The sequence below is a fragment of the Zootoca vivipara genome, chromosome 1, assembly GCF_963506605.1.
Source record: "Zootoca vivipara chromosome 1, rZooViv1.1, whole genome shotgun sequence".
NCBI lineage: Eukaryota > Metazoa > Chordata > Lepidosauria > Squamata > Lacertidae > Zootoca > Zootoca vivipara.
In genome coordinates, this window is record NC_083276.1 from 130,997,515 (window position 1) to 131,015,222 (window position 17,708).

The 17,708-nt window shown below is 40.4% G+C and overlaps 1 protein-coding gene across 2 annotated transcripts in view; it reads left to right on the forward strand.

Moving 5' to 3' along the window:
* SPAG16 (sperm associated antigen 16) overlaps nt 1–17,708 on the forward strand; it is a 392,111-nt gene that overhangs the window by 237,442 nt on the left and 136,961 nt on the right. For both annotated transcript variants that reach the window (XM_035138897.2, XM_035138915.2), the window contains exon 14: nt 14,413–14,478. In XM_035138897.2, the coding sequence (XP_034994788.1) occupies nt 14,413–14,478 (66 nt within the window). The remainder of the gene's footprint in view (nt 1–14,412; nt 14,479–17,708) is intronic.

Here is a 17,708-nt window from a genome sequence, read left to right on the forward strand (position 1 = left end):
GCAAACAAACCACACCTTTAAAATTCGGCTTCTTGGGAGCCGCGGATGGGACAAGTGCTGTCGCCCCATGCTGCTTTCTGGGGGAGAGCCACGCTCCCCCTCTCTCCCCCCATAGCCCAGGGGAGGCTTGGGAGCGGCGGGCGGTGCACGGTTGCCCAGGCTGCTTTCTTTTCACAATCGGAAAATTTGGGGGGAAAAGTGTGGCTTATATTTGGGCCAATATGGTAACCTAGGTGTATGTCTCATAAAATTCAGTGGCACTCATAAATGTTGTACCGCAAGTGTGTAGTGAATATACCTAGTACAAAATATGGTCCCAGTTAAATCCTGTCACATGAGACTCAAAAGAGGCTTTGTGGGGTGAGCGGGTGTCTCCTCCTCCTCCTCCTCCCTGAATTGATTAGTGGCCTGAATGTAAAACATATATGTTTATATAAGTATACAAAGCATACAAAAATATCCATATATCAGTAGCCATTACTCATTCATATTAAGATGTCACAAAATATTTGTTCTCATTTCTGAAAAATAAAAATTATGTTTCCAAAAGTAATTGACACCAACATTGAGGCTTTATAGGCATTGTTAATGGAAAATCTGAGGGCTCCCTTGGACAAAACAAGACTCCAGCCAAGAATACCAGAGCAAAACGGCAGCCAGTAGGCTTGGTCTTTATTAAAGAATAATACTACCGCGGCAGGACCCCACCTGCATCAGTGTGAAGCAAGGTGAAGGTCCAGAACAAGCGAGAACCTCTACTTTTATCGGTTTTCCCCACCCCCAAGAAACACCCACAAAATACATCATTGCTACATCGTAACTATGTCACTAGTACATCATAAAATGGGAGGGTCTTAGCACCTTGCCACATATCTTGGTCCTCCTCCCACCCCTCCCAGGTGTGAATTCCTGAACACAAAGAGAAATTAACAGTTTTCTGAGAGTTGATCACTGTCCTTTGTTCAAGTTCGGGCTGAATCCATTCCTGGAGGAGTCTTCTATTGTGAATGAGATAGCTAGCAGTCTGGCATTATTGATGGGAAAATGTCTGGTTGGCAGAGCCTCCTGCCTACATGTTGTAAGGCCTAGAGGATTATGGCTCCCAAGTCCCCCCTTCGATAGTCTTTAATCCATAGAGCAGAATATAAGTGGAATGGTGCGAGTCCGACTTACGGCTGATTTTATATGAATTTAAACAGAAATGCACAGAGGCGGCAAAGGAAAAAAGCACTTTCTCTTTAGGTTTTATAATGCGATTAGATTGGTCACGGTCTATTACATTTCAGAAGCAATTTATTAATCATGTGGAAATGTGTGTGTGTGTGTTTCAGTGGGGTGGGGAAAATTCCTACAACAGCATTAATATTAATATTAATACTAATATTTCTGCTTCACATTATTTATACATGGGATCCAAAGTCTCTCACATTTGGATTTAAAACCTGCCAGAGCTTGAGTCACCTAGGCCCCTACAGATGAACAAATTTATTTTGGCATAATTTTTCATGGCCATCCCCTTTATCATGATTCTTATGAAGTAGACTCCAGTCTACAAAAGCTTATGCCATAATAAACATGTTAGTCTTTAAGATGCTGTAAGGCCATTTGTTGTTTTGGCTATGTGTGTCTAACACAGGCTTTCTCTCTGGAATTAGCTAGAATGTGGATTTAGAAAATGCATTCAGAATTGCAGATATTTTTTGCATTTCCTTGAGAGAGGTTCAAGTGCAATTTAAACATTTAATAGGGAAATTCTTACTGTATATTCTGGAGGAAGGGTTACCTATGTGAAGATGCTCTTGGCGCTTTGTTACTGACAGGGGATAATGTGTATAATGGATGCTTCAACAGAAAAAAGATGTCTGAGTCAGATCTAGCAACTCTGATATACAGTGGAACCTCGGTTTATGAACACCTCGGTTTATGAATTTTCGGTTTATGAACGCCACTGACCTATCTGGAACGGATTAATTCATTTTCCATTACTTTCAATGGGAAAGTTCGCTTCAGTTTATGAACGCTTCAGTTTATGAACAGACTTCCGGAACCAATTACACCCATGCTTCAGTTTATGAACGCTTCAGTTTAAGTACTCTGCGGACCCATCTGGAACGGATTAATCCACTTTCCATTACTTTCAATGGGAAAGTTCGCTTCAGTTTATGAACGCTTCAGTTTAAGTACCCCTGGAACAGATTAATCCACTTTCCATTACTTTCAATGGGAAAGTTCGCTTCAGTTTATGAACGCTTCAGTTTATGAACAGACTTCCAGAACCAATTGTGTTCATAAACCGAGGTACCACTGTAATAAGGTCGTACCTTTGGCAAAGCTCATTCCTTGTAAATATAGCTGAAGCCCTTCTCATCCTACCCCTGCCTGCAAATATTACTAATCTTATATAAAAAAATGTTTTACTTTCCCTCTAACATTTCTGCAGTTGGTTGCTGGAGCGGGACCATCCCAGCTGCCCTCAGTTTTTATTTACATGAAATTAAGTCAGAGCTCTATAGTTCTCTACCACCAATAGAAAGTAAAGCTGAAGAAAATGGGTGGAATGCGCCAACACAGTTATGTAGGTGAAAATCCTGTTTGGGAGAAGGAAATATGAATTTGCAGGAAGTTTTTTCCCCAGAATGTAACTTATGCTGAACTAGCCATAGTTATAGCACACATTTAATAGAGGAGAATAGTATCTATAATGAAATGTGCTATAAGGGTTAGTAGCACATATTGCCTGGTGTTATTTAGTGCTGGGGTAAAGCGGTCTCAGAACATTTGCCAGGGATGCCAAAGGGATAAATAGAATTCAAAAGAGAAATTACAAAAAAGATCCCTTGATAACTAAACAGTGATCATAAATTGGAATGTATATGCAAATGAAGTAAATAATTAAAAACTCCAAGAGGAGCGTTGACTAGGTAGTTGATGTCTGGCAATTACAAAAGCTGCATTTTTAATATGCATACATCTCAGGAGCCAGTAAAAATTAGCTGCTGCCAGGCTAATGGACTTGCCTTTCATCCAAGGCAGAATTTTAATGAGAGTATTATTTATAGAGTGGCGGAAGAGAGCACTCAAGCACAATCTTGTGAGATGTTTGGCTTTGGTATTCCCCTTGCCTATTTCTTTAACCTGTGGCTCTTAGAGGCAAGACTTGTATATTATGTCTGTGAAGGTGCAAGGATCATCCACTGGCCACTTTCACATATAATGCTAAACAAGTGGCGTGAGACCTGTGAGACCTGGTCTTGTGTGCTCCCTGCTCTTCCCACACAACTGGAAGGAGGACTTTGATCAAACTGTTCATCAAACTGTAATATTTCCTTAAATAGTCCAAAATGGGTTTCCGTTCTTCCACAAAGATTCCATCCAGGGGCGTCGCAATGGGGGGCGATACGCCCCGGGTTCCACTCTGAGGGGGTGCAACTTGGCGCCCCCACCCCCGCGACTCCCAAGCCGAGCCTCCAGGCTCACGGTAAAAAGTCCGCGCCAAACACGCAGTCACCGGGGGCGAGGCGCCACGACACCTTGGGCGGCTCAGTGTGGTGGGCTTTCTACCTGGAGTTTGTAGCTGGAGGCACAGGGGGCGGCGATACCCTGCCACGTAATGACACATGCGTCGTTATGTAGCGAAGCCCCCCCCCCCAGTGAGAGCCAGTGTGGTGTAGTGGTTAAGAGCATAGACTCGTAATCTGGGGAACTGGGTTCCCGTCTCCGCTCCTCCACATGCAGCTGCTGGGTGACCTTGGGCTAGTCACACTTCTTTGAAGTCTCTCAGCCCCACCCACCTCACAGGGTGTCTGTTGTGGGGGAGGAAGGGAAAGGAGAATGTTAGCCGCTTTGAGACTCCTTCGGGTAGTGATAAAGCGGGATATCAAATCCAAACTCTTCTTCTTCTTCTTCTTCCCCCCGGGTGCATGCAATTTGCCCCGGGTGTTGCGGCGCTTCGCTACGCCCCTCTCATTTTGGCTGTTAAATTTGCCATTCACAGAGTTGGAAGGGAACCACCAGGGTCATCTAGTCCAACATTAGGAATCTTTTGCCCAACATGGGGCTTGAAACCACAACCCTGAGATTAAGAGTCTTGTGCTTTACTGACTGAGGTTTGTTTATTTTCCCCGTTTTCTTTTCCCAAGCAGAGATAATGTGTAAGCGTGGTGTCAGATCCCTAAAAAAAGGTCAACAACTCTGGGAGGGATCTTTGCACCACGGCACTGGATATGCTTAAGACATATGCCTGAGTCCAGGGGGACATTTGGGTGGCGGACATAGTCCGTCTCCGACTTTCCGCTTATCTAGCTGTTCACTCTTGGCTGGCCTATGGTGGAGCCCAGGGTCAGCGCTAGTCAAACCAGAGCCTATGCAACCACTCACTTTCTGTAATCAATAAAGTTGTGGCCTAAATTCTGCCAAAAACCAAAACCAAAATTTGAGTCAAGTGTGAATTTATTTAGGTCTGAACACGCAAATGGCTTGCCGAGTGGGTGGCTGACCTGGAAGTCCTTTCTTATCTCATTTCAGTAAGTCTAGGCCTATTCTGCTTTAAAAAAAAAAAAGTGGAAGCTTCCACTTTGTTTCAGATATGGTTCCTCTGTTACTAAAACTCACAGCTAATCTTATATTTGCAAGGATGGAATGTTTGGGAGAAACGATCACATGATATCAGTTTCTTATTGTCAGTTTTCTATATTACAGACCAGTCTTTACAATCACCAAGGGCAGATTATTCATCAAAAGAAGCCCCCAGAGGTTTTGCTTGCATTGAAAAGTGTTTTAAATAATACCCTATATAAAAATGTACGAAGGGGCCCCTAGATCTAGATTTATGCTTCACTGAACACTTTTTTGACCTTCATGGCTAAATTGTAGACACAAAAGCAGTTTTGAAAGCTTTAGTACATGCATAGCTGAAATGTTTCCTCCGCAGTAGCAGTAATGTGATTCTATTAAACATATCCACAGCTGAAGCTATTTAGAGCTGTTTAGGACCCCCGCAGGCGCTAACATTAAAAAATGAGAGTGATTAGGATTCATTTGCATATTAAAATGATTTTAATTAAACACAGATTTTGCAAATGTTTTAAAAGCTATGATCTATCTCTTGCAGGCTGGCTTGGTTATTTATATGATCTAATAAGGGCTTTAGCTATTGTTAATGAGCCCTCTGTTCCTTAACCTGTATCAATGAGACTATTTTTCTAACAATGACTGAGCATAGTCCCCCCCCCGTCAATCCGTAAATTGTCAGCCACCCAAAATGATGTGTATTTTTCCCCCACAGAAATAATATATGAAATTATAAAGTTATTAGCAAATGGAAATAAGAATGTCAAGAAACAGGTGTATATGAAGGCAAGCAGTTTGGGCTTAGCTGTGATGGAAATGGTCAGCCTGTTGTCTGAGCTGTGACACTTTAGAGTGTGGGGGTTCACATTACTGAATGCTCCTCAACAGAAAAACAACTTTCAAAACAAAACAAAACAAAACCCAGCAAACATGTTCCTATTCTAGTGTCTCCCTGATATGCTAGTTTTTTATATATACTGTACAGTACAAGGATATTTTAACATAAGAACATTCTACCATACAATTCTGCACCTCCAGTTTAAAGTGGCACAGTCTATACATGTTTATGTCTTTTCTAAAAACACAAAAATATTGTTATTATTATTGCAAATCTGGTGAAACCAAGAAAAAGAGAGAACCGAAACATTATATGGTCAATACTTACTAGCATTGGGGTCATTCCATGTCAGTTCAACGCGGTCATGTCACCCACCATCTCGGATTTTGATGAAACTTCGTGTACACCCTTTCCTTATGGTTGAAAGAAACCCCCTTAAATTTTCCCCCTCTACCTCAAACGGTTTTAATTTTATAGCACCTCAAAATTTCATGAAATCTGCATTTCTGTCCCTCTTGAGATCCTCAGCCTTGTGTACATTTTATTTATTTTCTCCATAACCAATGATCAGATCTCTCTGAAATTGACAGAAAGATAGAATGTGATCTAAAATATGTTTTATAACTTTATTTTTTATTTATTAATGGGAATTATGAGAGAGATTGGGGATTGCATAAAGAAATTGGCTACTTTCATGTTATTTACTGAAATATAAAGGGTATTTAGTTGAAACCTGTGCTTGAGTCACCTGAGAAATGTGTGCTTGAATGACTGTATGTGGAAGCCTTGTGCTATCCCTGAGATGCTAATTTTAACAATTGCATTAATAATTAGTTCAGCTTGAAACAGTGGGTAGGCATACAAAATTTCACAGACACACAGCGGAGTTCTAGCAAATATTTCATTGCCATTCATAATTAAAGTTTTATTTTAAAAAATAAATCTTAATTTGGTTTTTGTTTATTATTAATGTTGCTACATTTGCTAGATCGCAGTTGTATGGATTTGATCTAACAGTCTGATATGCACTTTCCAAACCACTGATATTTTGCGTGTGCAAGTAAAACATTAATGTGCCCTGCCAGTGTGTCCACCATTTAACTGCAGGTTAAACCATGGACTTAACTTTAGGCCTATGAATAAAATCCTGGCTATGTAGTACACTCTTCATCACATCAAAAAATATCCACATGTAAGTCTGACTACATATTAAGAACTATGAAGCCCCTCAGCTCACTGCCCCCGAGAGGCTGGTAGAGAATGGTGGAGAGAGCTGGAGAATTACTGGCCACTACATACAGTCATCTCCTATGTGCTTTCCAGTGATCCTCTATATATGTTTACTCAGAAGTAAATGAGGTTCAGTAGGACTTTGCAAAGGGCTTTGGGGGTGTGCAATAAGTGTGTACAGTATAATGTTGCAACTTCCATAGCATGTTTTTTTTTTAAGAATTTGGGGTGAGGAGGACTAGGAATAATTTGCTGCTATGGAAAAATAAGATCTACATGGATGAACAGCAGGTGGAGGACTGTTAGCCTTCACCATGTTAGAACTTATATAACTCTATATAACTCTTAATCATTTAAGAGAAAGAACTGTGTTTATGTGAAACCTCTGCTTGAGACCCTGGGAAGAATTGTCAAATGGAGTAGACCAAGCATGTCCAACAGGTAGATCGTGATCTACCGGTAGATCACTAGACATCTGCAGTAGATCACTGGTAGATCATTGGCTCCCCTCAAAGAAGCTGAACAACTGTGGCTCCCCTAAGAAAAGCTCGAAATTTTACCTCCTCCTTGAAAAAAACTCAACAAATTTGGCCAGAAACCCCCCCCATGGGCCTTCCTCCTCCCAATGGGCCTTCCTCCTCCCTAAAAAAAGCTCAACAACTTTTGACCTGATCACTGCCAGTTTTTAACTCTGTGAGTAGATCGCAGTCTCTTGGGAGTTGGCCACCCCTGGAGTAGACAATATGCTGGGCTGGATGGACTGAGAATCTGGCGGAGTTGGGGAAAATTGCATGTTTGTTTGTTTTTCCATTTTAAAGTGCTGTCTGGGGAATAGGGCTACTTAACGTACTAAGCTTTTCTGACTGCTGAGTTTCTTATCCTAGTTTTTGTTATTGTTAAACTTTCTGTCTTGGTTAGAATTTGAAGAGTCCTGCAGTACTAAGTAGATGAAGCAGTCCTCCTGTCTGGTCAAGTACCATCTTTTTAAAGAGTTTTAGAAGCTGCAGTACTTGAAATGCAAGTGTTGATAGAAGACGACAACATATTTCACTTTAATCTGGAGAACAAAGCTGAACTGAGAAGCTTTTTCAACTTCCTAATTCATGAAACATTTATCTCGCTATCAGGTTATATTATAATACCACAGATGTGGCTTGTCAGCATTTCTCTTATAAATTGTTGTTTTTGAGGCTTTAAATGAGAGCCTTAAAGGCTCACTTAAATTACTTTCACGTACTTTCAGTATGTTGGCCTACGAACATGGTTTATCCCCCACCCCCACCCCAATTCCTAATTAAGGAAAGAACAGTTGGGATCTTTTTCGTTTGGTGGCACACGCAGAGCAATAACTCTGTTCATGCTGTGTTCAATGAGAGTTCAAAGGCCAAAGCATTATAGAGCGGAGAACCCATTGAGAACTGGAATAGTTTATGAAGACTGGAGGAGAGCTAATGCATTCCCTGTAGTTTAAAAAGGCAAGCAGAAAGACCAAGGGTTAGTCTGGCTGGTCTGAGAAATACAATACTAAACACCAAAAAAAAGAAAGAAAATGGGCTGGGATAATAATAATAATAATAATAATAATAATAATAATAATAATAATAATAATAATAATATACCACCTTTCATCATAAGATCTCAGGGTGGTTCATAGAATAAAATACTATGGATACTAGCTGGAAATTTTTAAAATTGTTTACATTTATTAAGACTAAACCTTGCAAGACTAGTGCAATTCCCTTCAATTAAAGAAACAATCACTTTCAGTAGGGTTGCTGCAACTAAAGCTTCAGAGCAAATTTGGCTTCCCTTTTGTGACCTTCATATAGAAGACATCACATGCAATGTAGGCCTAGTTCTTAGGGGCAGTCAGTCTCTGCCTGGGCTGTACCATTTCAGATTGCAGATGGAGACTCACGTTACTGAATGTTCCTCCATATCTTCAAAATCCATCTCCAAATAGGAAATGACAGTGCCAGAGAAAAGGAAAGGTTAGAAACCTGTTCCCTGCTGCTACCCCAATGGTGTAAGAGGAGATAGGAAATTCTTTGTGGAGCTGCTCTGGGGATTTTCTGTGGATAGATACGGTATTCAAAATTGCCCTTAAATATTTACAAAGAAGCAGTCTTTTGTATTTATCCAAACAGAGTAGTTTAAAGGTGCATGTTAATTTACAGTGATACTTTGATTACAATGAAAAAGAATAATGAAAACCCTATTGCTTCAGCTGTGAAAATGCAATGTGGACCATGACTTAGGCTGACCAAATGTTAACAAATAATATAGTTACCCACAGAAGACCTGTCCTCGGATAAATATTCAGCAACATGCTACATACCTTCTAATATTTTCTCACCTAATTTAATACTTCTACCAGTATCTACTCTCAGGTGCATATATAATCACTTTTGTTTCCTAGCTATTAGTTCCAAAATAATGGTTATTTAATTTAATTTTTACTGGGATCTTCTGGTTTTAATTTGATTAGATCTGTGAAAGGTTCTACTTTCAGAGACTAAGACTTGTATACAATTCGTATAGATGAGTGTATATAATGATGATGATTTGCAATTAATTATTATTTTTGTTTTATGACTAGAGATTAGTGATACTCTGGCTAATAAGCCATACTGTTTTTTGAAAAGAGAGGGAGGGAGAAAGAAAGAAAGGAAACGAAAATGACTTATCTGGTTTTCTGAGCTAGTCCAACTTCAGCAGTCACCCACCATCTCTCCCTCACCTACATAGCCCCCATTCCTAAACTTCCCATTTCCTTGTTCCTTTTCAACTGAACTGTGAAGAAATCATTAGCTCAGAAAGCTTTTTTCTTTAAAATGTCATTTTTTTTACCATCCAGATGGCTTAGCTCTCCATTACAAAAGGAACTCCTCCTCACCTACAAAGCATCTGACATGTATCTGGTCAGGAAAACCTCCTTAATTGTTCTGTCTAGCAGGGAAGGAACATTCAATTCCTTTCTCCCTGCTCCGGTTTTTCTTGAGAGAGTGTCAGATGCTCAAGCACCTTCTCAGGTGTAACTGGTGGCCGTGACAGACAGACATACTCCTCATCTTTCTCCTCTCTCTTCACACAAAGTTTAAACGAGGAAACATTTCTTATAGTGTTGCAGAAATTTATGTATTGGGGGGGTTGCCCCTCCAGCAGTTATCATGCACATTCTGCCCACTACTAAAATCAGCACAATCACTTTTGTGATTTGTCCCCACAAAACACTTCACCACAGTTTCTTCCTATCTATTCCAAGGGCCTCCGCTGCACAGTACCAAATGTAACAATTCACTGATAAATGTATCTATGTGCTGGCTCACTGGGAAAACTTCAGAAATTCATATAGACATGTGAGCTCAGCTACTCATCCGGATACCTGAGTGCCAGACAGGTAGCCATTCCAGAAATAGCAAACCCAGATGAAGACAAAAGGGTGTGGTTAACTTGGCTGGGAAACAGGGAAATGTAAATATCTCTTTGGTTTCACTTGATGGGTTTGTGGTGGAGGGCAAGGGGAGGAATGGGGCATGGTCCAGGATGCTCAGATTACTGTCACCAGACCTCCCCTTTCATGATGTAATGATGTATTAGTGATGTAGTTGGGGGGGGGTGTAACATGGGACGCGGGTGGCTCTGTGGGCTTGCCGATCAGAAGGTCGGCGGTTCGAATCCCTGTGACGGGGTGAGCTCCCATTGCTCGGTCCCAGCTCCGCCAACCTAGCAGTTCAAAAGCACGTCAAAGTGCAAGTAGATAAATAGGTACCACTCTGGCGGGAAGGTAAACGGCTTTTCCATACACTGCTCTGGTTTGCGAGAAGTGGCTTAGTCATGCTGGCCTCCATCTAGTTGCAGGTTGTATATATGTATAAATAAAACCATGTATCATAGAGACACTACAGTCTGTGCCTTTGAAGAAAACACAAATCCTGGAGCCCCTGGGATCTCACTCCAATTGGTGATGGTGTGGTGTTTAACTCTAGAAATTATGCAGCCACAACTGCCTTTCACTTTTTCCTCTAAACTAAATAGTCCCAAATGCTGTAACCTTTCTTCATCCCCTTGATCCTTTTAGTTGCCCTTTTCTGTTGTTGTTCCCCAACTGGCATACAGTGGGATTCTGCTTCTGGGCATGAAGATTCCAGCTAGCAATCATGCCTAATAGCAACGAATACCTTGCCTTCCACGAATCTGTCTAGTCCCCCTTCAAAGCCATCCAAGTTAATTTGTGAAGCCAGGCATCCATGGCACTATAAGGACCTATTTCCAGAATTTTGATTTAGGTTTATATCTAATAGTTTCTAAGATATTTGGATAAAAAAGCAACAAGCCAAAAATATTGTTCCAAAGCACACTAGTTATATATATTTGGTTCCAAAAGGTTCATTATCAATGATTAAATGTCAATGCACTTAGAAGTATGATGGAAATAGTATGACCTAACTACATCTCCAGATTTAATTCAGGCTTGGAGCTGAAAAGAAATGGACGGCACCCTTAAGAGAATTGAATTGTAAGGTTTGCATAGATTAGTAGCCCTATCAATAGCTAGGGGTTATTATAAATTTCTTTCTTTTCATATGTAAATCTACATCTAATGCAAAATGGTGCTTTTGCAAATTAGCTTTGAGAATATTCCTTGGCAAGGTCTAATGTTGCCCCAAGTTAAATTTATAAACTTGATTAGTCAGGAACACTAAAAAAAAAATGATAGAATCTATATAATGGAAAGGAGGTTCTTTTAACCCTACTATTTCATCATTTATTTATTTTTTGATGAGGATAGTTGTTAAATCAACTGTCTAATTGAATAGCAGGTGTAATTACAATAGTAAGAGGTAGAACTCGACTTCTTTAAAGTCAATTCAAATGATGCACATTCAGGAAATGCTCTTGGGGTTTTGTATTGGAAAGAGCAGATAACCCTGTTGAAACCCTTGTCTTACTGTGGGACAGTGAGATGCATCAGGCTTTTGAAACATTCATCGCTGAGCTTTCTGTCTAGCAGTGTGGAGCCTGTTTTGCTCTTTGGCATACCTGTGAACTTAGGGAGATGAAACAAGCACAGGTGGTGAAAGTGAAACCCACACTGCAAAGCCAACCAAACATGAATGAGAGCACACAATCTTACCTCCTGTGTGGGGCTGGGGAAGTAGTCTGTCTTCACTGCCTTCTCAATTGGCCACCCAGAGTTGGCCGGACACCCACAATGTTGGGTGGAACCTGGTGTGCCTGTCTTCTGCCATCTTTGGCTGGTGAAACAGTTAAAGCCATTTCTGGGCCAGGATGACCTGACCACTTTCATCCATCTGCTAAGACTACTACAATGCGCTCTATCTGGGGATACCTCTGAGTATGGCTCTGTGCACCACTGCAGCTGGTGCAAAATGCAGTGGCAGAATATTGCTATTGCAATAGAATATTGCTATTGCAATATTGCAATAGAATATTGCTATTGCATTATGCCACTGCTGAAAGACTGGCTGCCAATTAGCTTATGGGCTAAGTTCATGGTGCTGGTTCTAGTGTAAAAAATACAGCTTGGGATCAGGATACCTAAAAGACAATCTCACCCTTTAAATTTGCAGTCAATCACTATGTTCTTTAGGAGAGGGCCTACTGCAGGAACCATCTCATTAAGAAGTCCATTCATGTACCCTTTGGAACTCCCTCCCATTACATATCAGGAAGGTGCCATCCTTACTGTCTTTTCCATGCCTGTTGAAGACATTCCTCTTCCAAGAAGCCCTATAAGTGGAGACTTTTAGCCCACATTTTATCCCCATTGGACTGAAATTCCATTTATATAAGTTTTTATTGTTAAATTGGTTCAGGATGTTTTATGGGTGAGTCACACGATAAATAAATAAATAACCAATAAACAAATAAATAGCATTACACATGGTTTACAAGGCTGAGGTTTTTCACAAGATCAACTAAGAAAACCAGAATTCCAATAGCCATTGCCATCTTGACTTCTACCAAACTAAATTAAGGACTGTACATTATAGTGGAGTGGGAGATTTTATATACAGGTACTATAAAATATCTAGATAAGTATGACTTTTGCCGTTAGAGTTGCTAAGATCATATCATTTTTGCAGTTCCCTTTCCATTCTTTGTGTCTATTTCCTAAGGAGCAAAACCAAACAGCAGTATATGTTGGAGAAATGATGGGAGTTAAGAGTTAACAGCAGGAAGATAAATGAGCTGTATACTCATCTCTACCAGTACCTTGGCTATCCCCTTCACTTCAATTAACAAGATTAGCTTTACTCCATAAATTACATGATTATTCCTATCAAGTAGCTAATGCTAGATTTATAGCAATGTACTCCTCATAAAATAATGGTTATTTTCCCCTTAAAGATATATATACTTAACTTTAGCTTCTCTTAATTACATGTATATTATTCATCATTGTTCCAACCCAATTCTTTCCTGTTTTTTTAAAGTAAATATATGACTTTGGTTGTACACAGTATGCAAGTTACTTGAACAGTTGCCATTGACTATCTTTAATGAGGAACAATGTGCAGCATGCTTAGGATCCAAACTAATCTGCAAAATAGCAATTTAGAAAAAATCTGCTGTTGTTCAGAAAAAATGTATACCCATATTTGCAGATAGGTGTTCAAAACATGCAGTGTCACTTTATTATTATTATTATTATTATTATTATTATTATTATTATTATTAAATTGTTATTCCATTTTCCTTTCAATTATTACAAATATCGCATAACCATAACATTCCATAACAAGTGGTAGAAAAATTGTGCTGAATGCTCACTGTAGGCTGTTTGAAGATGTATGAGGTGGTAGTGAAAAAGACGACAAAAATTCTCTTCTCTAGTAATTTTGGTGTGGGACAGTTTGGTTATAAGGAGTAGCTTCACCAAAGAGAAACACTTCCTCATCAGAACTGCCTGGTGAACGTCAGTCAGGGTTTTGCAACAACACCAAGCCCTTCAAGACAGGGCCAGGTTTAGGTTTGATGCAGCCCTAAGCTATTGAAGATAATGGGGCCCTTTATATGTCCAGCTGTCCTTTGTCAAAAACAAACTGTCACTGTTTTTTTGTGTTGAATATAAGCTAGATGGTAATTTATGGACCTAATAGGTATCTAAAGCCATTTGCACATATTCCCATGCAACCAGTCCATGCAGAATGTAAGCACCCCATATATAGAAATGAGCAAACCAATGATATTTTAGGGAGCAGGTGAGCAGGCGGGTCTCATTACTTACGTATATCATAGGAGCCTACACAAAACAAAACAAAACACTTTTGTTGCATGTAGGTTTTATTTTATTTGTTTTTATCTTATATTCTGGAAATGTACATCCATTTTTTTCCTTTAAATTTTTAGGGGGTCCCCAAGAGAGTGGGGCCCCAAGCTATAGTTTGTTTAGCTTATACATAAATCCGGCACTTCAAGACGATATCCTCTGCAGTATAAGGTGACTTTTCTGAGGAGATGATGTAGGAACCCAGCTACTACCATCTTTTGCTACCTGATCCCCCCCCCCTCCGGCCAAAAGGAATATGATCAAATTGCTTAAGGTCTGGCAACTAGAAAGGGGAAGAGTTGGTTGGTACGGTACACAAGGTTGGTACACAAGGATAACATATTACCAGTTTGCACACACACCCATTCATCTAGCTGAAACAGCACAAAATAAAACTCAACAAGTTTATAAAGAAGTTATACAGCACATGTGATTGTCTGATTTGTTATTCTGATTTTTGTGTGTTTTCTTTTTAAAGGGGCTGTGTGCTCAGACCTTCTGTGGTCACATGCATTCCTGCAACCATGCCACATTCAACATGAAGGTAAGTTCTAAACCCTAAAGTAAATAGTAACCTCGGGTAGAATATATCTATGAATGACACTACAGCTGAATATGTCATGTGCCCAGCCTCCAAGATTCTATAGGAATAGAGGAATGGAATGTCATATGTTCTCCACATTGCATGACCCGATGCAAAAGAAGGCAGCACTCCTCAATATGTAATAATTGTGTAAAGGTAAAGGTAAAGGGACCCCTGACTCATCTCGCATTATTGGCCGAGGGAGCCAGCATATAGCTTCCAGGTCATGTGGCCAGCATGACAAAGCCGCTTCTGGCGAACCAGAGCAGCACATGGAAACGCCGTTTACCTTCCCGCTGTAGCGGTTCCTATTCATCTACTTGCATTTTGACGTGCTTTTGAACTGCTAGGTTGGCAGGAGCTGGGACCGAGCAACGGGAGCTCACCCCATCACAGGGATTCGAACCGCTGACCTTCTGATCAGCAAGCCCTAGGCTCAGTGGTTTAACCCACAGCGCCACCTGGGTCCCCATAATTGTGTAGGAGACGGAATTTCAGCAGAATTGACTTCCATTACAAGAGCTACACCTGCTGAAATTTTCTTGTCTACACAAGTATTTTAGGCATATGAGCCCTGCCTTGTTTTGCATCTGGCCACCTGATCTCCAGGTCATCCGGTTTTCAGGTCAGTATTCATGGTTTTAGGGAGTGGTTCGGTGGGTATTCCCCTCCCTGGAAAGAGTGTTGAGCCTACCTTTTTCATAGCTATTCACAGGTATTTGTATCCCTACTGTTTTCCTACTCTGTTCCTCGGACCATTTGTTCCATTCTTCCCAAAGTCATCTGAAGCAGAGGTCACACTCCAGAAGGGATTATTTCACTACACTGTGTAGCAACTCATATTTATCTATATGTCAGTGTCACTAGGGATAAAATAAAAAAATTCCTTCAGTAGCACCTTAAAGACCAACTAAGTTTTTATTTTGGTATGAGCTTTCGTGTGCATGCACACTTCGTCAGATACACTGAAACAGAATCCACCAGACCCTTATGTATATTCAGAGGGTGGGGGTGATGGGAATGGGTGATGGGCTGATAGCAGTGGTAAACCTGTTGATGACTGTTAACGACTGTTAACGACTGCAATTGGTCTTGGGGGGGGGGGAAGCAAGGGCTGAGGTGCTAAGGAAAGCTTATAATGAGATAAGAATCCTATGTCTTTGTTCATTCCAGGTGGCTCCATGGTTTTAAGGTTGCTAATGAGTTCTAGGGATAAAGAAAGCCCCTTAGAATTAGACCTGACCACTATCATAAATGGATAGTTTTGCAGACCTTCTGCTTCTGCATTAATATCCCCCCTGCAGAGAGAGAGAGAGAGAGAGAGAGAGAGAGAGAGAGAGAGAGAGAGAGAGAGAGAGAGAGAGAGAGAGAAGTGCCACTTCTGATGAACCTTTTCGTGAGATAGCATTCCCCTTTGGCTCAGCACTAAAACAGCTATTTTAATATCACATTCTTTAAAACCAGTGTTTAACTGACAGGTGCCCTGGGGGCACCTACCCCCTTACTGTGTTCTCTGTTAATGTTTCTTTGGGTCAAATTTCTTAAAGTATTTCACCCCCAAACCCAGAGCAAAGCAGAAGGGGAGGGTGAAATATTTAACAGGGAGGAAGGGGCAATTACAATTCCACTGCAGCAGTCAAGCTTCTTACCTCTTTCCCCCTGACTATATATATATATATATATATATATATATATATATATATATATATATATATATGTATTAACTTCCTGGTACTTAGGTGGCAACAGAATTGTTGAGTTCAGAAGCAAATAATACTGGCAACTCCCCAGTGGCGTAGCTGGGGGAAGCTAATAAACAGGTGTTGTCTTCTCAGCAAGGTCACTCATTTCTTTGTGGAGTCAACAGAACCTAGAAGGCTTGATGTGCCTCTTCCCACAGACCCATGCACAATTATTATTGCTTATTGTTTATTATATGATTTGCATCCCACCCTTCCTGCTGAAGGAGCCCATTAAGACATTCTCAAGTGAGATACCAACTTTCCCCCTGCAGAGTATCCTTCATGACCTAACATGATTAAATGAAGCAAGCTTTTGTATGCTGATGATTTTGCAGATTAGCATATTATTTTGATAAAGAATATTGCATCTGGCATTAAACGCTGCGTTGGAATCATGGCTTGACATCCTCAGTAACTTAATTAGAAAAGATGGAAACTGCCAGTAGAGGGTTGATTAAACAGAGTGAGGGGTGCAATTTTAGAAGCTGTAATTACAGTTATATAAATTAATCGCAGATACATGGAAGGCAGGCAGCTGAACTGTAGGTGCACACACATCAAATTATTCAAGCTGGGTTTTTTTCATTCTAAAAGCTGCAATGCTGTATATACTTACACTGAAGTCCATTCCCTTGAAATATGTTTGACTTCTGAATAAATATGCTTCGGATTTAGATGCAAGACTGCTTTTCAAATGCATGCGCTTACTCAGTATTCACAGGAGGAGGCAGAATGGCCAAATAAATGGTCATGTGTTCATCTTTGATATATTTATTTTTTTTAGTTTGTGGTTTCAGCATAACAGCACATGCAATTGCCTCATTGCATGCCTTTTATTTTACAACTGATCTTATGTTTTTGAGAGTGACACAGGATAATCCTCTCCACTGAAGCCCATTTGCCACAGGCTTCAGAGGAGTTAGCTAGAGTTGCCATATTTCAAAAAGTGAAAATCCGGATATGGATTGCCATGCATCCGGGTTTTCCTAGACTTTTTTTTTCCAATTTCTGGAAATTCCCCCCAGATGCAATTTCCAGAGGACAAATCCCATACTGAATATTTATGGGAAAACCTGGAAGTATGGCAGCCCTAGAGTTAGCATTTGTCTAGTGGTGGTAATGTCCAAATAATAGTGTATGGAAGGCCCAGTAAGGCGGATATAGAATTTTTTTGGCCCTTCAGATATTGCTTGAACTACAGTTCCCATCAGCCCTGATCATTGGGCATATGTGCTAGACCTGGTGAGCAGGGGCGTAGGAAGGGGGGCGAGGGGCATCTGCCCCAGGTTCCATCATGGAGGGGGTGGCAAATTATCAAGGAACAATTACTGCCCTACTAGGTTCATAAAAAACTTTAAAAAAGAAAAAGCCTGCTCCAAAGTTCTTATCTTACTGTACTAGGGATTATGTAGCTATATATGAAATTTCATGCATATCAGTTAATATCTT